Below are 20,612 nucleotides of genomic sequence, written 5' to 3'. Positions count from 1 at the left end.
GTATTTATTCACATTCTTGGCATTTCCATATTCACTTACTATGCATCGTAAATCAGTTTCACAGTTTCGGAATAGTTGAGAGCACAAAGTATGTAGTTTAAATTGATTTTATTAGCTCAATACAATAGTCAGCAAAATCAAAGTCTAAATAGCTTCAAGAAACTGTTTTAACGTCTTCCGAACCTACTCGTGCCAGTTGATTTAGTGAGTAATTTTGTTTTTGTTTTGAATTGCACTGTACGTAAGCAAAAAAAGGGTAACATGTTTGGTTCTTCTCAAAAAACCCCTGTTAGGACTTGAAATTGGGTAGTACAGGCGAATAGCGCACAGCCCTGTTGAAGGTTGACAGCTGAACTGTCAGAGGAAAAGGAAGAAGGAAGAAGATAAAAAAAAGTGGATTTGTTTACTTCTGCCTATAAAGTTTCCGCACCCGCCTACCTAATACCCGGCCTGTGAGAGGCACTCGATCCCGTCCCCAATCACCCCAATTCGAACGTCACCTCAAGACCTACGATGGAACATGACGGATTTCGGAACGAGAGGGAGGAGAAGAGGAAAAAAAAAGTGCTTGGATTGGCCATTGCGTCAGAAGAAACAGTTAACAGAATTAGATTATCAAAGTCAGCGCAGCGCATCGTTGTTGGCAAGTTCGTCGGAAAGTTCACAGTTTACGACGGTACGTGGTATCGAGCTGCGCCTGAAGTTAGTGCCTCGCAGAAGTGGCCGTGCATGCAAGTAACCCGACAGCAAGAATCGGCCAACGCTCCGGTATCCGGAAGATCATCACGTGCCGGAAGAAACGGTAAGATTCTGGCCACAACAGTTTCTAGAACCGGCGGGGTGCTGGTTCAGTTTCCCGTGATCGGATTCGGACCTGGTGCACGTCACGCCGGAACATAATCGGTCATCCGGCAGCAGTTGGCGCGTTAGTAGATTCTTGAGTGGTTGAGTAGGAAATGGATTGAGGTAGGAGAGGAAAGAACCAGAAACATTTAGAGAATAACACACACACACACACACACACACACACACACACACACACACACACACGTGATCGTAATATCTTGTCGCAAGTCGTTTTTTGTCGTTCCGAGAAGAACAAAAAACAAAAAAAAGAGCACGCAATGTAAACAACTCTCCTACAAACATATGAAACACAATCGCTTAGAGGACCCTTTAAAAAAACTGTAGAATGATGTGTAAATGATTCGTAGAATGATGAGTAGAATGATTCGTTTGTCAAAATCAGCTGTGGTGGTGCACGTGGTAAACAGCTGGTTTTTACCAACCCGGGAGCATGTTGACAGCTCCCATACAAACTGAGCGTACCCCGTTTTGTGGGCCCAGTGGGCCTAAGATGGCGGCCTTCGATATTATCTAGCCAAACTTTTGAAAATGGCGAATAGTTTGAATAAATATAGTTTTTGCTTTGTTTTGGTTTAAAATGACAAAATAAGCATTCTGGAACAATTTTCTTGAAAAACTTGTTTAGAAATACGCCACGTTCAAATATTAGCCTAGAACAGTTCAAGTGAGCGTGCCGCAAAAGCCGTTACGAAAAAAAAGTTTCCTATGCAAATTTTGAGTTGCGTATTTGATGGACGGACTCCGACGAGGCCCACTAGCCATCTGTCGGTGAATACGCGCAACTCACGAAAACTTTCATCTTAGGGTCCGGTTGGTTTTTACAGGCGATTGATCTACTCGAAAATAGTATAAACAAAATCTAAGCTTTCTAAGCCCGATCTCACGCACACTTTGTTTTTGCTGGTGGGTACAAATTTTAACCTAAAAACCCTTCGTGTTCAAATACGCAATACATACGCACGTAGATAACTCTATTTCACTCTTACACAACGATAACTGTCACCAGAGCAAGTGGGATAGACTGTTTGTTTACATTAATGGTTACGCCCGAGGGGGGGTGTCACTCTCGCGTTGACCGAGCGATAAAGCTTCCTTTTCATACCTTTGCAGCGCTAACTTTTGCTTTTCCGCTTTAACGCGCGATAACCGCGTTAACTCGCTTTTTGCTTTACCTTTTCTTGCGTTCACGCATCAGACTGCTCGATTTTTTTTGACAGCGAGAACTGTCAACAGCAAATGACAGATCTCGTTGTCAAATCATTCGAGCAGTTTGTTTTGCTTTTTTTTTTCTTGAAAAATAAAATCTCCTGCCAACTTTTCGTAAAGAAACAAAAGTTTAAACCAGAAAAGGAGCGGTGTACCAGGAAACATTTGCAGCTGCCTTCAAGGGTCATGTTTCAGAGACTTGAAACGGCCAACCTTGTTGGATGATGACTTTGGCAACAGGTTCAACCTGCAGAAACGGATCCCGGAGTTTGCATTGCGGAGATCAACATTGACGAAACGTTTAAAATCGTACCACCTGGCCCGACACCTGTAAAAGCCCGCTAATCTGAGCTGCAGCCGCTAACCAAACCGATCTTCGCAACCTGCTGTTGGTGAGTTTTGATCGTGAAGTGGCTTACTCGAGTTTTAACTCTAGTTATTTCAAACCTGTCCAACAGAACGGCGTGATTAAGCTTCTGGCGCGGGCAACAACAACAAATCGCCGATAGAAACATGCAACGCGGCCAGCTCGACTGCAGCCGGTACAGAATAGAAGCCGCAGTTGTTCCAGAGACCGTCGCGGTTACAAATCAATAACTCGGCCACGTTGCTGAACCTGCTGATCGCGGCCAACAAGGAGTTAAGTCGTTCTTCCACTCGCTAAACAAAAGAAGAATCGAAGCCGTCGGGGAAGATCAAGAAGCAACTTTCGTTGGTCGAGGATCGTGAAGAAGGGAGGAGGTGAAAAGTACACCGACGAGGGTTTCGTGTCATTTAGGTGGGTCATGCAAAATCCGGAAGGGACGCATCACGTCGATCTGGACAGCAAAGATTTGATGTGTTCTACGTGCAACGTAATAATGGACCATATGTGGAAGGAATCCATCGATAAACACCTGTTGGCCAAGTCACTCGTCAATCATAGTGCGGAATATGCCTTCAAGCGGGACAATTCCGTGCTCCGGGTCAACAAGTTCCACAAGTCCCACGCCAAGAAACGAAAAGTGGAGCAGGATGATCCTCCGGAAGACAATAAACCATAAATTTAAATATATTATTTGATTTATTTCATACTACTCGATCAACTCCAGATTGCCCTTCCAGAATGGATTTCATGAACTTTCCACGGTCAGCTTTTTGATCGACTCGTTGCAATCCTGCAGCTGGTCCCGAATCTCCAAACCGCGACGCATTCAGCCTCCTCCTGCCTCCCATTCTGCTAACTCTTCCTGGTTCGTTGAGCACCTCCTTCTTGTTCTTGTCACTGTGGAACAGCTGCTGAGGAACTTGAAATCTTGAACTTCCGGACCGACAGTCGCTGCTTATTACGGTTAGGTCGCGCTACACGTACGTTCGCGGATGATTTTTTTGGCAGGACCGGAAGGCATTCTGTATCCACGTCCACCTCTTCCTCGTCCAGCGTTTCAACGCTCTCGGAGTCCATTTCGAATCCGCCGCGCCCCCGGATTATGCTACGCTCATCGTCATTGCTGATCTTTAGCCGCATCAGCAGTTCCCTGGCCAAGGCGATGGTTCTCGAGCCCTTGAAGAAATTCGTTAGCTGCTTGGCGAACATTTCGGCGATACACTGGGGGGACGGTAACAATTAAAATCCTAAACTCGACCGCTCAAAAAAATCTTGCCCTCGAAATCTTACCTTCTCCTTGAGTTTGCAGTCAGAAGATTTTCCGTCTTCCCTTCCATGTCGTCCACCCGTCCGTTCCCGTTCACCTCAACAAACCCTGTCGGCATATTCTTCGGCGACCGCATCTGCACCACAAAACGAGACGATTTCACCTGCTCCGTGGGGACCACCAGCGTAGCGGCACAAACCAGCAGCGATTTCGTCACCGAGGGGGGAAAATAAAACTCGCAGATTGCTTTGTTTATTTTTCCTGAAACTGCAGGAAAAATAAACCAAAACAAATACCGAGTTGCCAAACCCGATCAAAAACTACTCGACTTAAGACAGCAAGGTTGCAAGATCGATTCGGTTGGTTCAAAGTCGAGCAGACGCTGGCCGCTTTAACTCGCTTTAACGCGCGTTAACATGCGATAACTTGCTTTAAGGTGGCGTTATGTGAAAACTCGGCACGATGAGAAGCGTTGATGCTTTTCGAGCTCGTTTTTGTGCGTTTTAGTGTGTTATCGCGGAGTGACGTCCCCCTCGGTTACGCCATTTTAAAAAGTTACTAAGGAACTATTTAGGACACAGGGCCAGTATGCAGCTCGAAAAGGAAAGGAGTCAAAAAACATTTTTACGAACAGCAGAACAACGAAGCGATTTTTTGGGGGGTTTTCTACACCATCTCTGGCTTGCTTTCGCTGCTGTTGTAGCCCATTTGAAATTTTCCTTGACTGGTTTCTTACCAAGTGCATACACTGCTTCAAGTGGTAGAAATCTCCCAGTTACGACGATCTAGCACAGTTCTAACAAAGCTGGAAATTCTTACAGCATTCTAGCAGAAATGCTCCACCGTTCTAGCAGGGTTTTAGCAGAACCAGCTCTGCTAGAATATTTCGTGACTGGGCTGGCTGGAGCAACATTTGAAAGGGGCGTTACTACATTGCGGTCTTTCTCCCAATTTAAACACATGCACTGTCCGAATCGAAAATTTGCCACCATTTCAACATGCTTCTTGCATAGTTCTTGGGCAGACTGGTCATGTGTAACATAACCTCCATCGGTTCATAGTTTTTTTTTTGTTTAAAGGACCTATTCAAAAAGACTCTAAATGTTAAACAGTACAATTTATTAAAAATTATTACTTTTATTGCATGAACTGTTTGATAAACTTGATAAACTGTTTATGTTGAATAAACACTGAAGTTACAATATAAGCAAAGTGTTTCTTTGAAAAAACTCGCGCTAGTTCCGCACGAGTTTCGCTGCCATCTTGGAACTGAAACTCTAGTGCCGCACTCGATATTTTTTCAGTTTCATGCGAGTTCCACGCACACTGACAAATGACGTTCGATTGAATCAAAACTGGCACCGACGAGTGCGGCACTTAGTGCCGCACCGGCATTTTAAACGAACGTACTATTAATATTAAATCAAGTGAATTCTGCCATTTGACTATTCTGCCATTTGACTATTCTGCCATTTGACTGTTCTGCCATTGGACTATTCTGCCGTTTGACTATTCTGCCATTCAACTTTCCTGTGAATTATTTATTCTGCCATTTGAAATTCTGCCATTTAACTATTCTGCCATTCAACTCTTCTGCTAATTAATTATTCCGCCATTTGATTATTCTGCCATTTGGCTGTTCTGCCATTTGACTATTCTGCCATTTGACTATTCTGCCAACTAACTATTCTGCCGTTTAATTTTCTGCCATTTAATTTTCTGCTATTTATTTTTTCTGCTGATCAACTTTCTGCCATTTAATTTTCTGCTAATTAATTTTCTGCCATTTGATTATTCTGCCATTTGGCTGTTCTGCCATTTAACTATTCTGCTTTTTAATTTTTCTGCCTGTTGGTTTTTCTGCCTTTTGATTTTTCGGCTTCTTAATTTTCTGCTCATTGACCCTTTCTGCCGATTGACCTTTTCTGCCATATTATATTCTGCCATTTGACCTTTTCTGCCATTTATCATTCGGCCATTTATTTTTCTGCCGATTGAAATTTCTGCCATTTGGCATTCTGCCATTCGGCATTCTGCCGTTCGGTTTTCTGCCGATTGACCCGACCCCCTCCCGGTACGTCCAAGGTTGGCCAAAAGCACTGCCTGCCAGCGCCGACCGTGACCTCAAGAGGTTCCACAACCAAAGCGACTCGCTCATGACCCTGCAAGGGTGCATCCTGTTCTGCTACCGTTTCATGGTACCTTCTGACCTACACAAGCAACGTCTTGAACAACTCCACCAAGGCCACTCTGGAATCGACGGCGTGAAAGCTTTGGCTCACATTTATGTGTACTGACCTTCGCTGATTACATGCGAACGTGTCCACACTGTGCCGCTGCTGCCAAGGCACCGGCACACGCCCCTCTGGTTTTCTGGCCAAAATCAACATGTCCATGTCGACTACGCCGAACTGATCGACGGCGAGTACTTTCTGCTGGTCTTACTCCAAGTGGCGCCGGATTATAAGCTTTGCAACGATTACCATCCTTGAAGCTTGTTCGCAAATCTGAAGAGGCTGGTATCGGATAACGGAATCCACTTTACCGAGTTCGCGTAGTTCTGCGTCAAGAACGATAACAGCCACGTCACCACTGCCCCGTTTCACCCCAAGTTCAACGGTCAGGCAGAACGTTTTGTCGATAAACACGTTCATGTGCGCAGATCTGAATGATCCGGCTTCAACGTGATTTCTTCAAAAGTAAAATCCCAGTTGGTGATCAACTTTGAACCTCCGGAGTCAGCAGACCAACTCCAACCGGCCGACAATCTAAAGCTCAGTCAAAATACATTGAACTTATAAAAAATAAATTTTAATGTACCTACCATCCTACCCTAACCCGGGAGCAAAAAACCCAAAAAAAAATCTGGCCCTCATGGTTCACCGGAAAGAGTGGCCATGATGGTCAAGAAATCCGCATCACCGAAAAATATAGAAAATAAATGACAACACAGAACATTCAAAGCCTTCTATGAACTGTAAAAATAGTTAAAACCGTTAAAACCACTCGCGCCCGTGCGAACGTTTCGGTTTTAACTTGGTTATAACTTATAACCATTTCATTAAAACCGGCTATAACTCGCCCGTGCCAACGGGGTATAACTTCAGTTCAGCATTTGAGCTTTCCCACTCAGCGCGTTCCGTTTGAATTCCGTTTAGAATTCCGCTTGAGCGAAAAAAGTTCGATTCGAATTCTAAACAGTGTTCGTTTTAGATTCTAAACCGCATTCCGTTTCAAACGCAACAACCGGTTCCGTTTGAGTTTTCGCCGCAAATCGGTTCAAGCGGAATTCAAACGGAATCGAAACGGAATTGACGGGTTGGTTTTGACAGCTTCTTCTTCTTCTTCTTCTTGTTTTTGCTTTCTGGTTTCTTTTTTGTTTTGGTTGAACCGTAATTCAACAATAATTAAAAATCTAATGGTTTTTGTTTCAAGCGCTTTTTATATAATTTTTTAACAAAATTAAGACTCCCCACTCCACTCCACCGTGAATCCCCATTTTTTTAATTTTTAAAAATTCACATCTTTTACAAAACAAAATTTACAATTCATAAGGCCTAGAAGTGTAACCGATGCTGCAATCGATACCGCACCCGTGAGCAACCGAATCGCCGACGTCAGCTGGCCGCGTCGTCGTGAATTATGCCGGATAGCACACGCTGAGGATCGTGGAATCTCTGAACGCCGCGTTCCTCTTAGCCTTACTCGGCAGTTTTCTAAAAATCATGAAAATATTCCTCAGAACTTGAGGGGGATTGATAACCACAAATTACTCACCGAACTTCATCCGTAGAAAATGGGTCGCCCCTTTTCATCGAATCTGTTAGAAGAGCGGACTCCTTTGCAATTGCCGGTGCCATGTCGACGTCGTTTGTGGCCGCCGAGTTACCGCCGTCTGTTTGTTTGGTCCACACGCGGATGATCGTGGCCGTTCGTCTCCGATTTTTTGTGATCGTCGACTCCCTCAGTGGGTGCGGACACATGTTGATGTCGCAATAGTATTTTTGCAAGCGGACTCTTTGAAATTTCCGAAAAAAAAACTGTTTAAAAACTATTCTGACTGCGTTCGCGAAAAATTTCAGGATAAAACACGTTTGACTTGGCTTTGTATAAGGTCGCCTCACTCACACACCCAAAGAAAACCCGTTTCGGCGAAATGTCACCGAAGTTCTGTCATACACCAGCAGATGTCGCCCTGGTGCAAAAATGGCTCAAACGGAATTGAAGCGGAGTCCATCCGGAGATTCCGTTTAGAATATTTCGAAGCAATTTTCGAAGCGGAATTCGAAGCGGAATGAACCCGTCAAGCGGAGAACGGTTTGATTGGGTTCGTTTGAGTGAAAAATCCACTCATACCCAGTCACGACGTTCTAGCAGGATTCTAGCAGAGTTCTCACAGAGCTGGATATTCTTACAGCATTCTAGCAGAAATGTTCCACCGTTCTAGCAGGATTCTGGCAGAACCGACAATCTAAAGCTCAGTCAAAATACATTGAACTTATAAAAAATAAATTTTAATGTACCTACCATCCTACCCTAACCCGGGAGCAAAAAACCCAAAAAAAAATCTGGCCCTCATGGTTCACCGGAAAGAGTGGCCATGATGGTCAAGAAATCCGCATCACCGAAAAATATAGAAAATAAATGACAACACAGAACATTCAAAGCCTTCTATGAACTGTAAAAATAGTTAAAACCGTTAAAACCACTCGCGCCCGTGCGAACGTTTCGGTTTTAACTTGGTTATAACTTATAACCATTTCATTAAAACCGGCTATAACTCGCCCGTGCCAACGGGTATAACTTCAGTTCAGCATTTGAGCTTTCCCACTCAGCGCGTTCCGTTTGAATTCCGTTTAGAATTCCGCTTGAGCGAAAAAAGTTCGATTCGAATTCTAAACAGTGTTCGTTTTAGATTCTAAACCGCATTCCGTTTCAAACGCAACAACCGGTTCCGTTTGAGTTTTCGCCGCAAATCGGTTCAAGCGGAATTCAAACGGAATCGAAACGGAATTGACGGGTTGGTTTTGACAGCTTCTTCTTCTTCTTCTTCTTGTTTTTGCTTTCTGGTTTCTTTTTTGTTTTGGTTGAACCGTAATTCAACAATAATTAAAAATCTAATGGTTTTTGTTTCAAGCGCTTTTTATATAATTTTTAACAAAATTAAGACTCCCACTCCACTCCACCGTGAATCCCCATTTTTTTAATTTTTAAAAATTCACATCTTTTACAAAACAAAATTTACAATTCATAAGGCCTAGAAGTGTAACCGATGCTGCAATCGATACCGCACCCGTGAGCAACCGAATCGCCGACGTCAGCTGGCCGCGTCGTCGTGAATTATGCCGGATAGCACACGCTGAGGATCGTGGAATCTCTGAACGCCGCGTTCCTCTTAGCCTTACTCGGCAGTTTTCTAAAAATCATGAAAAATATTCCTCAGAACTTGAGGGGGGATTGATAACCACAAATTACTCACCGAACTTCATCCGTAGAAAATGGGTCGCCCCTTTTCATCGAATCTGTTAGAAGAGCGGACTCCTTTGCAATTGCCGGTGCCATGTCGACGTCGTTTGTGGCCGCCGAGTTACCGCCGTCTGTTTGTTTGGTCCACACGCGGATGATCGTGGCCGTTCGTCTCCGATTTTTTGTGATCGTCGACTCCCTCAGTGGGTGCGGACACATGTTGATGTCGCAATAGTATTTTTGCAAGCGGACTCTTTGAAATTTCCGAAAAAAAAACTGTTTAAAAACTATTCTGACTGCGTTCGCGAAAAATTTCAGGATAAAACACGTTTGACTTGGCTTTGTATAAGGTCGCCTCACTCACACACCCAAAGAAAACCCGTTTCGGCGAAATGTCACCGAAGTTCTGTCATACACCAGCAGATGTCGCCCTGGTGCAAAAATGGCTCAAACGGAATTGAAGCGGAGTCCATCCGGAGATTCCGTTTAGAATATTTCGAAGCAATTTTCGAAGCGGAATTCGAAGCGGAATGAACCCGTCAAGCGGAGAACGGTTTGATTGGGTTCGTTTGAGTGAAAAATCCACTCATACCCAGTCACGACGTTCTAGCAGGATTCTAGCAGAGTTCTCACAGAGCTGGATATTCTTACAGCATTCTAGCAGAAATGTTCCACCGTTCTAGCAGGATTCTGGCAGAACCAGCTCTGCTAGAATATTTCGTGACTGGGTAATCAAGTCCAGAAAACCACACGCTTACCAAATCGTACTCGCGCATCTTGCGGTTGTCCTCGGCCGAGGTCACATCCAGCTCCAGGCTTCGGCGGCTCGAACGGGCCATGACACGAGATCGGCCCGCAGTGACAGTGCCGGAACACCTTCACCGTGTGGTCCATGCTACAGGTCATGACGGTTTCGCCGGCCACCTCCCGACACGTCTCCGGCATCTGGGGGCCCTGCTGGTGAAACTTCAGGATGCAGCGCAGCTCCTCCTCCGAGGCGTGATGAACGCTGGTCGGACCGTTCGGCTGCTGGAACATGCTTAAGCTACCCGCCGAACCGGTGCAAATGTGCGCTGGAAATTTTGGAAGATGTTAAAATGATCCTTGGACAATTGAGTTGATAAAACTTACTGCGCCGGTACGCGGACGTAAATCCCCAGTCGATCTGCCGACCCTGAGTCTACGTTTCGAACCGCAGGAAGTCGATGCGGCCGCTGAGCCGGGCCGCCACAACCTTGTCCCCAGTCAGCTTGATGTTGGTGACCCCGTTGTTGGGGTGTGCTCCGTCTCGTAGATGCCCTGAAACAAACGCACCTCAGTTAGCTGCCAACACGACTTGAGATCTACGAGCTTACCTTCAAGTTGCCGGTGGTGCCGTCCCAGAACTCGAGCCGCCCGTCGGCGCACCCGATCACGATGAGATTATCCAGAAAGTCCAGACACCAGATCGGCGAGGTTTGGTAGGATTTCTTGCGCGCCGTACTGCTGCTAGGTCGTTGGAACGTTTCTTCGTTGCGGTTTTGTCGCAGCTGCACGGTGGTCGCATCGTGTTTAGACCGGAAGACGAGAGGAAGCGGTTTCGGAGCTCCGCTCACAATCCGGCATTGCTGAGTCGTTTCTGTGAGTTCGCCGGATCGCTGGTAAACACCTTCACGTACTGTGCCTGTGCCGCAAAGTCAAAGAGGGACGGATCCTTGCCGGATTTCGGTTCTTGGCTTTGTTTGGACTGGTGAAGTTGAACTGAAGCTTCTTTTTCAGGCTGTAGGCCTGTAGGTTCGGGGTAGATTTCCTGCATTCTGGTGATGTTCGTGTTGGAAGGTTTGCCTTTGATCAGCACAGGTCCCGTTGGCGATCGTTGGCCCTCCTTGCGTTGCATGTCAAAGTAGTTGTTACGGTGGATTTCCGCCATCAGTTCGCCATTCGTCACGTCCCAAATTTTAAAGTGACCTTGTAAACAGGAACTGTTCCCTGACGCGGTGGTTGTTGACCTGGATGGCAACGCCTTCCAAGACGCGATGTTGCTAATTTGGTTCCTGCTCGTTTTCACTGTCCGCGGTCCAGCTGGCTCGCTACTCGGCGTAGTTCCGGGTGCACATACAGCGGTACAGCATCACCAACAGTTACGTGACCATGGTGCGGTGCGACTCGTTCCGTTGACCAGCTTGCCGCCGAACTGTGAGGGGTTGAAAATTTTAGGTTTTATTTTGTGGAAGTTTATGATGGCGACTCACCCCAAAGCACGTTCCCGTTGGTCGCTTCAACCACTTGGGTGGTCGCTTCAGATCGTTGCAGGTGAACTGCGGCTGTCCTGCGAACGGGTGAACCGGCTCGTGCCCGATGCTGTCCATTCCGGGGAACGTGTCTAGATTGTGTGCGGTAGATGTTTTTTCCGGGATTGTCCGAGTTGACCTGAAAACAAAAGGTTAGTTACAGATAAGCTTTATCAAGAATAAGTTTCACCAGTTTGAGGGTTGTCTAATCCGGAACGCGTACTTGGTAGGGACGAGGGATCCATCGCAGCTGGTGATAAAATTAATACGAAAGGACGGGACGGTTCAGCGAACCCCGTCGCAAACCTGTGATGCGGCGATGTTGTCGTTCGGGCCTGTCTGGCCCAAGGCACATTCATGCTGGAATCGAAAAGATCTTCGGGAAGTGAGTCTTGCAGAGTATTCGTATTTTTCTGAAATATTCTGAAATAAAAGTCAAACTTAGTTTAAACCATAAAAATCCATCCAACGCCTATCCGATAGCTCTTCCCATCTTTGCCGAAACCTGTCCACCGTTGGAAAGAATTCTCTTGCTAAACCGGCGGAAGGCAATTCATCCACCGGTGGACGGATTCCTCTTGAAAACCCTTGTCCAGTAATCCGTCCGCCGGTGGACGGAACCTTTTCGCCAACTTCGGCTGGTAATCCGTCCACCGGCAGACGGATTCCTCTAGCAAAACCACGGCACCGGTGGACGGAACCTTTTCGCCAACATTGGCAGGTAATCCGTCCACCGGCAGACGGATTCCTCTAGCAAAACCTTGTGCCAAGGGGCAGGAAACTCCAAGTATAATTAGTCAATTTAAGTATACTTACGTTATTTTAATATACTTGTTAATATACTAACGAAATTCGAATCACGAGACCACCTTAACTTTACGCTTCTTGGCTTTGACAGTTCGGTTCGTTCGTTTGCTTGCCTGTGTTTATGTTTACGTTGAGCACGAGGCTGAGCATTAAAATTTTCATGAGGTGGCAGTTTTTTAGTTTAGTTTATCATACATTTAAAGCTGAAAATTGAATAAAAACGACATGGTTCACATGATAGAACCACCATTCGATCACCCAGCTGTAGCCAGACAGCATATCCCCTTTTTTTAAAGTCCGAAAAGGGCAATTCCTCGGCCTGTGACCTATAGGTACTAAATCGCAGCAGCTTTTTGCCTCGCGGGTTCCGGGTCAAGTTAATCGAGAATTTATTCTAGAATGTTTCCAAAACCCTTGAAGAAATTTGGCACAACCCGCCGGTTCTGTCGTTTCTTCTATTTGGCAGAAACCTCATCCGACTCGTCCAAATACGATCAAAAACTTGATCCCAAACCTCCCAGCTCCAAAAAACGGTCGTGTAAAGATCCTTCATCTTTTTTACAAATACTTTGTCCCAAAAGTAAGGTCCCCTACTTCAGTAACCCACGACGGATTCCTCCTTATAATGTACTCTAAGCTCTCCTCTCGGCAGCACCAAACTGGCCTGCCGGTCCATTGAGTGATCAATCGCTTCATGCATAATTCCGTGCAACTGGTGCAATCTTCTGCACCAAACTCATTCCCGCAACGGGTCCGCACAGTCCCCGTATCCGCGCATAATCTGCGATAATATCATTGAAAAATATCAAAGTGTAATCGCCAAAAGCCCCCTCCAAGCCAACGAAAGTCACCACTCCGGGAGAGCTTTGAAACCGGATGTAAGTTTGGCGCTGCCCTGAAGAATAAGAGGGGATTTTCGATTAATTTATTCCAGAATGATTCTCAAGCCCTGGAGGAACTATTTCTCAACTTGCCGGTTCCGTCGATTTGTTGGTTAGGTTTGGCAGAAACCAAAATAAACAAAAAAAAAGTTGTGACATTTCTAGACGTCACCCCGACGTTTTTTTAAAAGATGATTCATGTTAGGGTGGAAGAGCGTAAGTATACTAACATTATTTAAGTATACTTATTAATATACTTAGGTAAAGTTCTAAGAGTTTCCAGCCCCTTGCCTTGTGCCGTGTTCCGTCCACCGGTGGACGGAACCTTTTCGCCATTATTGGAAGGCAATCCGTCCACCGGCGGACGGATTCCTCTTGCAAAACCTTGTCCAGTAATCCGTCCGCCGGTGGACGGAACCTTTTCGCCAACTTCGGCTGGTAATCCGTCCACCGGCAGACGGATTCCTCTAGCAAAACCTTGTGCCGTGTTCCGTCCACCGGTGGACGGAACCTTTTCGCCATTTTTGGAAGGCAATCCGTCCACCGGTGGACGGATTCCTCTTGCAAAACCTTGTGCCGTGATCCGTCCACCGGTGGACGGAACCTTTTCGCCAACATTGGCAGGTAATCCGTCCACCGATGGACGGATTCCTCTTGCGTCATTGGCAGGTAATCCGTCCACCGGCGGACGGATTCCTCTTGTAAAACCTTTTCTCCAGCATTGGCAGGCAATCCGTCTACCGGCGGACGGATTCCTCTTGCAAAACCTTTTCGCCAACATCGGTAGGTAATCCGTCCACCGGTGGACAGATTCCTCTTGCAAAACCTTGTCCAGTACCAGTCCAGACCGACCCTTTTCGCCACAAAAAATCCGTCCGTTTTACTTACCTGAAATCCAACTCCTAACTCCGGAGCACAAAAAATAACTAAACAAAAACATTTAGGACGAAACGTTTCAAACGAATTTCAAAAAATTCGCTAAGTCCAAAATCGCACTTTTGGGAGTTCGCTTAACTGAACTCGGTTTTTGGTAATTTTCACAGTTTTTCGAGTTCGCGAAATCACACTTTTTTGAGTTCGTTTAACCCTTTCAGGCCTGAATTTTCAAAAAAATATTTTTTTAGTCAATGATGGGAAAATGATTCTTATGACCATACGAAAATTATAGGCTAGTTTTGAAAATTTTGATATTTGGGTCATATATGACCCATCAGGCTCAAAAGGGTTAAGCGAACTGTCAAAAGTGCGATTTCTGAACTCCCAAAAGTGCGATTTTCAGTAACCGTGCACTAATTTTCAGTTCGAGATCTAAACTTGATTTTGAGTGAATTTGAACTTGATTTTGAGTATCTCCAGCTGACTGTGTATCAGTCGTTTTGAACACGCGCTCGATTCAATCCTTAACTTGCCAAAAACATTGCGATGATTGAAGGATATGTGAGTACTGAAACCTGTTTTTTTTGTGTCAATTTTATATGAATCAGTTAATTTTAGCAAAAAAAGTCATCTAAGCTGCCACGAATGAGTTCAAAAAATCGAGTGGCAAAAAAAAACAGTCTAACTAAAAGTAAAAGAATGGCGTCCAATAAGCTTGAAAAAGAATACGAGTCACATCAGGATGCGTTTAACCGCCAGGAATCATTGAAACCGCTTCTCCCTATAAAAACAAAGACTGGACAATTGATAAGTCGTCAGTCAGACTTTGTACAAGTGCACAAGTCCGAAGATGTACTTCCAGAACCGAAAATTAACCATGAAATTAATGATACGACTTCGGCGATATGCACAGCAATAGGGTTTGCAGATATGCTGCAAAAACGGGAAGAAATTATTGAGCGTCAAAAATTTTTGATTGGTGTTACGTGTACGTCCATCCAAGAAAATCCGGAAACAAAGATTGAGAAATTAGCAATTTTAATGGATCTAGTCTCTGATAAGTTGCAAAATGGCGAAAAAAATGCCCTGGTTATCAGAAAACTTGCTCTCATATCAATCGCAGAGCTGTTCAAAGATATTATACCAGAATACAAACTGGGTATCTTAGATGCAAGTGTCCACAAGATGAAAAAAACAACTATCACCAGAGTAAACTTTGAAAACAAACTACTCAAGCATTTCCAGTGCTATTTAGTTTACTGTGAAAGCATCTCCAAGTCATTGCTCAAAACCACTAAAAAAATCGTACCCTCGGAAGAATGTCAACTAGCTGAAATTTCCGTGAATTGCATGTGTAATCTCTTGGTCGCACATCCTTATTTCAACTACAGCATCAATATTGTTCAAATTCTTGCTGCTCTATTGAACAGCGATTCATTGAGTGTTCGAATGTGTGTATACAACTGTTTTGTAACTATTTTCAAGAAGGATAATCGTTTTGACATAAGTTTACATGTAAGTATTGCACACTGCACCAAATTCTCCCCCTGTGCTAATCATAACTGCACACAAAATATTTGCACACCGAAAATCAAACCCCTTGAGGAAGGCCCAACCACCTAAAGGTGGATTAAGTAACGTTTTTGATTTTATTGCGTTTATTCATTTGAATAGATGTTTATCAGTCCTATAAATTATCATCACTATAATCTAAGCTTGTTTTGTATCTTTATTTATTAACTATTTTCTAATTTTACATCTAATGGATGTATTCTGATTTTATTTTTATTTTTTGACATCCAGCATCTCATTTTTATTCTTTAAAATACGCGTACGTAAGAGAATGATTTACTATTGATTCTGGATTTTTGTAAAATATATTCTCTTTTACTGTCTATTGTTTTCAATTTTCACTCTTTTTTCAAACAAGTGAGGTTCGAGCCCTTACTAAATTTATGGAATGGTTAAAGGATTAACACAAATATTACTATTGTACTTTTGGTAAACTTTTATAACATGCTTAGGACCAAAAACTGTCACAAAACACCGCGACAAAAGAAATAGCAACATATAAACACGACTCAACACTAGGAAAGATTTCAGGAGAAAACAATACACAGTAAAATAACAACTAGTTTTTGAATTCAAACTAAACATAAATGTTTTTGCTTTAATGAAAGTTAATAGGCACACTTTGAATGGTTAGGCGCTTATACTTACATCGCTTACCACCCCCATGCCTGGCACGAACACTCAAAGCGTGTTCTAGCGTGTTGCTCGTACTGACTCAGAGCAAGTGTGAGATGTAGGTGTAAGAGCAGTGTTCGTCAGGAACCTAGTGCATAAGATCGGTGAAGGCCCGTTCTTACACTGAAAATTGCGAATTGCGAATATTACATAATTCACAATTTTATAATTTCCTAATTTTTTGAAGAAATTCTCAATTTTGTTCATTAATAATAATTTTAGAGTTTTGTTTATAAATTCTTTAAACATATGAAACACAATAGCTTACAGGTCATTTATAAAAAACTCTGGAATTGTTGTTTAAAGTTTTTGAATCAACATTTTTAATCTATTTAATTTTATTTTTTGAATTTTTATATTTTTCTTTTTCCCCCCAAAGAACCTCAAGTGCGCACACCGCCAAACGCGCTCATACCGAACTGTCAACTTTTCTTGGGGGTCACGGAAAGAACACGCATCATTTCTTGGCCGCGTTCCTTCCAATCTGCATACCGTACTTATTTCTGAGTGCAACGACTTGTTGTGTTGAACGGCAGGGTTGCGAATGAGCTAGCGCTCACGGAAGGAATGCTCGCTCCAGCTGAAGTGTGAGTTTTTATCAGGTAGCTCGTGTACCGGATGACAACGAGACCGCTTCAAATCCCGATACCATCAGTCAACTGTTTGCAGAGAAATTTTCAAGAATGTTCATCAATGAATCCCTTTCACCGCACGAGGTCGCAGCCGCCACAGAAAATGTGCCACCCTGCGGCAACGTTCTGGACCGACTCGTACTCGACGACCAACGAATCATGAACGCAGCTGCCAGATTGAAATCAACCTCATCAGTAGGACCTGATGGAATCCCCTCTAGTATCCTGAAAAAGTGCATCCACTACGATTCCTGTTCCAGCACTCTCTCGACAAAGGGGTTTTTCCGGACCTGTGGAAAACTGCTTTCATGTTTCCAGTCTATAAAAAGGGAAACAAACGTGACATCGACAACTACCGGGGGATCTCGGCGCTTTGCGCCGTCTCCAAACTGTTCGAGCTCGCTGTGCTCGACCTGGTGTTTTTTCACTGCAAGCAACAAATCTGCGCTGAGCAACATGGCTTCATGCCGGGACGTTCGACTACATCGAACTTGCTGACCTTCACCACCTTCCTGACCAAGGGGCTAGCTAGTCGAAGCCAAAACCGACGTAATCTATACTGATCTCTCCGCAGCCTTCGACAGGCTCAACCATGACATCGCGATTGCTAAGCTCGAAAAACTAGGGTTTAGTGGCAGTTTGCTCGGTTGGTTTCAGTCCTATCTTTCCAGACGAACAATCAGTGTGAAGATCGGCGAATGCGTCTCGCTGCTATTCCTCGCCTACTCCGGTGTAGCGCAAGGAAGTCACTTGGGGCCTCTTATATTCTTGCTCTACTTTAACGATAGCAATGTTGTACTGGATGGATCAAGACTCGCTTATGCCGACGATTTGAAGATCTTCCGGTACGTGAACTCAACGCATGACGCTGAACTACTTCAACAGCAGCTGGACAAATTCGCTGACTGGTGTGCCACTAACCGCATGACCTTAAATCCTCTGAAGTGTTCCGTTATATCGTTCACCAGGAAGCTCAGGCCGATCACGCACAACTACACGCTCCTCGGAACAACCGTCCCGCGGGTCGAATGCATAAACGATCTCGGAGTGATGCTAGACGCGAAGCTCACGTACAAGAATCACGTCGCATACATCGTTGCAAAAGCCTCAAGACTGCTTGGTTTCATATTTCGTGCGACCAAAAAGTTCACCGACGTCTACTGCCTGAAGTCATTGTACTGCGGCCTCGTCCGGTCAACCCTGGAATACAGTTCCGTGGTGTGGAATCCCTGGTACCAGAATAGCTCGGAGAGATCGAGGCGTGCAGCGGCGATTCATTCGTTTCGCACTCCGCTTGCTTCCATGGAGAGACCCCACCGTCTCCCAAGCTACGAAAGCAGATGTCAGCTTATCCATCTGGACTCTTTGGCTGTTCGTCGCAACGCCGCACGTGTAACCGCTGTTGCCGACCTGCTCACATCAAGGATTGATTGCCCCTCCCTACTCGGTGAGCTGAATCTGCAAGCTAGATCTCGTGTGCTGCGCGAAGGTGCCTTCTTCCGAATCCCACTTGAAGCTGCCAACTACAGTGCACACGGCTCCATCATCGGATTTCAACGGACCTTCAATCGAGTAGCCTCAATTTTTGATTTTAATGTGTCACGTGATGTTTTGAAAAAGCAATTTTTGGAGTTTTTTAGATATAATTAAATTATTATTGTGTAACATAGTCACAGTATCATTGGGGTCATTGGTGGCCTGTTGATACTTAACAAACAAACAAAAATGACTTTTTATTAATGGTTGCTCATTCTGACCCGCACGCTGGAAAGGTAGTCAACAAACTGTTTCGGTACATAAAATATATATTTTAATCAACCAAGCACATAACATTGAATCGAACTTACATACCATACCAATTAGCTTAGAACACCATACGCGGTGCCCGTGCTGTATCAAGAAGATTGTTCCATGTTGCTCGGTTCTGGGCTGCAGCTCGCCAGTCCCCTAGGTTGCAGATCTTTCTTAGCTCCGCCTCGATCTGATTTCCCCATCGTGCACGCTGTGCTCCTGCTCTTCGGCCTGTGCCGCCATCCGGTCGCGCGCGGTCAAAGAGCATCCTGACAGGATGGTCTTCGTCCATCCTCGCGACATGGCCGGCCCACCTGAGCCTCCCGATTCTCGCCAGGGTGACGATTGTCGGTTCTCCCAGCAGCGCGTGCAGTTCGTGGTTCATGCGCCTTCGCCACTCGTTCTGAGCTGTACTCGTTCGGGCTCGTTCGTCCTCTTGCCGCAGCGTCCAGGTCTCATGGCCATAGAGGGCAACCGGTCTAATCAGTGTCTTGTACAGGGTCAGCTTCGTGGCGCGTTGCACTCGATGAGATGTCAAGGTTTTCCGTAATCCAAAGTAGGCGCGATTCGCGGAGTGGATACGAGTCCGGATCTCTAAGCTGATGTCGTTGTCGGCCGTTACCAGCGATCCCAAGTACACGAATTCGCTTATCTCCTCCAGCACATCGCCATCCACAGTTAAAGGGGTGAGTCTTGGGGGGTCAACGTCCTTTGAGCCCCTCCCTTTCATGTACTTTGTTTTCGTCGTATTCATGGCCAATCCAATTCGTCTTGCTTGCGTCTTTAAGGCTGTGTAACCCCTTTTCACCGTCTCTAGGTCTCTCGCTATAATGTCAATGTCGTCCGCATAAGCAAGGAGTTGTACTGTCCTGTTGCAAATCGTGCCTCTCGTGTCTTGACCCGCTCTTCGCACAACTCCCTCAAGTCCGATGTTAAACAGCACATTGGATAAGCCGTCACCTTGTCGTAAACCTTGGTGCGATTGGAAGGGATCAACTAGCTCCCCTGCCACTCGCACGTGACACATCACACGATCCAAGGTAGCCTTGATCAGCCGAGTCAGTTTGTCTGGAAATCCGTTCTCGTGCATGATCTGCCATAGCTGTTCGCGGTCGACTGTATCGTAAGCTGCCTTGAAATCGATGAAGATGTGATGTGTGGGCACGTTGTACTCACGGCATTTCTCAAGGATCTGCCGGAGCGAGAAAATTTGGTCCGTGGTGGCCCGAGCGCCAGTGAACCCCGCTTGATAGGGGCCCACGAACCTCCGTGCGTACGGTGTCAGCAGACGGCAGAGGATCTGGGAGAAGATTTTATAGGCCGCGTTGATAAGCGTGATGCCGCGGTAGTTGCCGCAGTCCAGCTTATCGCCCTTTTTGTAGATGGGACACACGACACCATCCATCCATTCTTCTGGTAGTTTCTCCTCCCTCCAGATCTTAGAAATCACCAAGTGGATTGCCCTCGCCAACTGCTCTCCTCCATATTTGAAGAGCTCACCGGGTAACCGATCTTTACCGGCGGCCCTGTTGTTCTTCAGCTGCCTGATCTCCTTCTTCACCGTCTCCAGATCAGGTGCCGGGAACTGTTGGTCAGCAGCGGGCGGTCCAAGTTGGGCTTCAAAGCCGTCTCCATGCGCTACATCGCCATTGAGGTGCTCGTTGAAGAACTGCTGCCACCTGTTCAACAACTCGCCTTTGTCCATAAGAAGGTTTCCCTCGGCGTCCCGACAAGTGTTGGCTTGCGGCGCATAGCCTTTGCGGGACCGGTTTACCTTCTCGTAGAACTTTCGCGTCTCGTTCTACCGGAATAGCTGCTCCATTTCAGCGCGATCGCGATCTTCTTATTTGGCATGTGACTTGGTGAATTTCTCTGCTGTTTCAGCGCTTGGTATCTGACACGTTTTCATGGTTGCGAAGCTGCTGTATCGGGAAG

General features: G+C 45.4%; 4 protein-coding genes across 6 annotated transcripts in view; 1 reads left to right on the top strand and 3 right to left on the bottom strand.

Annotated features, from left to right (window-relative positions):
* Positions 1–3,198: 3,198 nt before the first annotated feature.
* LOC119767376 lies at positions 3,199–3,857 on the bottom strand. Its single transcript, XM_038255847.1, has 2 exons — positions 3,731–3,857; positions 3,199–3,661 (listed from the first exon to the last, which is right to left on the bottom strand). Exon 2 carries the CDS (start codon positions 3,647–3,649, stop codon positions 3,335–3,337), a length of 315 nt encoding a protein of 104 aa, XP_038111775.1. The 5' UTR covers positions 3,650–3,661; positions 3,731–3,857; the 3' UTR covers positions 3,199–3,334.
* Positions 3,858–9,905: 6,048 nt separating this feature from the next.
* Positions 9,906–11,131, bottom strand: LOC6047601. The gene is made up of 3 exons (XM_038250582.1): positions 10,529–11,131; positions 10,305–10,472; positions 9,906–10,246 (listed from the first exon to the last, which is right to left on the bottom strand). Exon 3 carries the CDS (start codon positions 10,209–10,211, stop codon positions 9,906–9,908), a length of 306 nt encoding a protein of 101 aa, XP_038106510.1. The 5' UTR covers positions 10,212–10,246; positions 10,305–10,472; positions 10,529–11,131.
* Positions 11,132–11,146: 15 nt separating this feature from the next.
* On the bottom strand, positions 11,147–14,140 carry LOC119767379 (protein transport protein Sec31A-like). 2 transcript variants are annotated; one of them, XM_038255852.1, is made up of 3 exons: positions 14,020–14,140; positions 11,405–11,582; positions 11,147–11,346 (listed from the first exon to the last, which is right to left on the bottom strand). In XM_038255852.1, the coding sequence occupies exons 2-3, from the start codon at positions 11,519–11,521 to the stop codon at positions 11,284–11,286; spliced, it is 180 nt and encodes a 59-aa protein (XP_038111780.1). In that variant the 5' UTR covers positions 11,522–11,582; positions 14,020–14,140; the 3' UTR covers positions 11,147–11,283. The 2 variants fall into 2 exon arrangements, with proteins under 2 accessions (XP_038111780.1, XP_038111779.1); XM_038255851.1 differs by lacking the exon at positions 14,020–14,140 and having other exon boundaries at positions 11,405–12,062.
* A 291-nt stretch (positions 14,141–14,431) lies between these two features.
* LOC6047603 (nucleolar complex protein 3 homolog) overlaps positions 14,432–20,612 on the top strand; it is a 36,143-nt gene continuing 29,962 nt past the window's right edge. For both annotated transcript variants that reach the window (XM_038255839.1, XM_038255840.1), the window contains exons 1-2: positions 14,432–14,568; positions 14,626–15,522. In XM_038255839.1, the coding sequence (XP_038111767.1) occupies positions 14,554–14,568; positions 14,626–15,522 (912 nt within the window). In that variant the 5' untranslated portion in view covers positions 14,432–14,553. The remainder of the gene's footprint in view (positions 14,569–14,625; positions 15,523–20,612) is intronic.

The sequence above is a fragment of the Culex quinquefasciatus genome, chromosome 2, assembly GCF_015732765.1.
Source record: "Culex quinquefasciatus strain JHB chromosome 2, VPISU_Cqui_1.0_pri_paternal, whole genome shotgun sequence".
In the NCBI taxonomy this organism is placed as follows: domain Eukaryota; kingdom Metazoa; phylum Arthropoda; class Insecta; order Diptera; family Culicidae; genus Culex; species Culex quinquefasciatus.
The sequence above is the reverse complement of the archived record's forward strand: the minus strand, read 5'-3'. Positions and strand labels throughout refer to the sequence as shown.

Bases quoted from the DNA above. Each gene is read 5' to 3' on its own strand.
- LOC119767376 (XM_038255847.1), bottom strand. From the start codon at position 3,649: ATGTTCGCCAAGCAGCTAACGAATTTCTTCAAGGGCTCGAGAACCATC.
- LOC6047601 (XM_038250582.1), bottom strand. From the start codon at position 10,211: ATGTTCCAGCAGCCGAACGGTCCGACCAGCGTTCATCACGCCTCGGAG.
- LOC119767379 (XM_038255852.1), bottom strand. From the start codon at position 11,521: ATGGACAGCATCGGGCACGAGCCGGTTCACCCGTTCGCAGGACAGCCG. The intron at 11,347-11,404 runs GTGAGTCGCCAT...AACCCCTCACAG, and splicing joins CAACGGGAACGTGCTTTGGG to TTCGGCGGCAAGCTGGTCAA.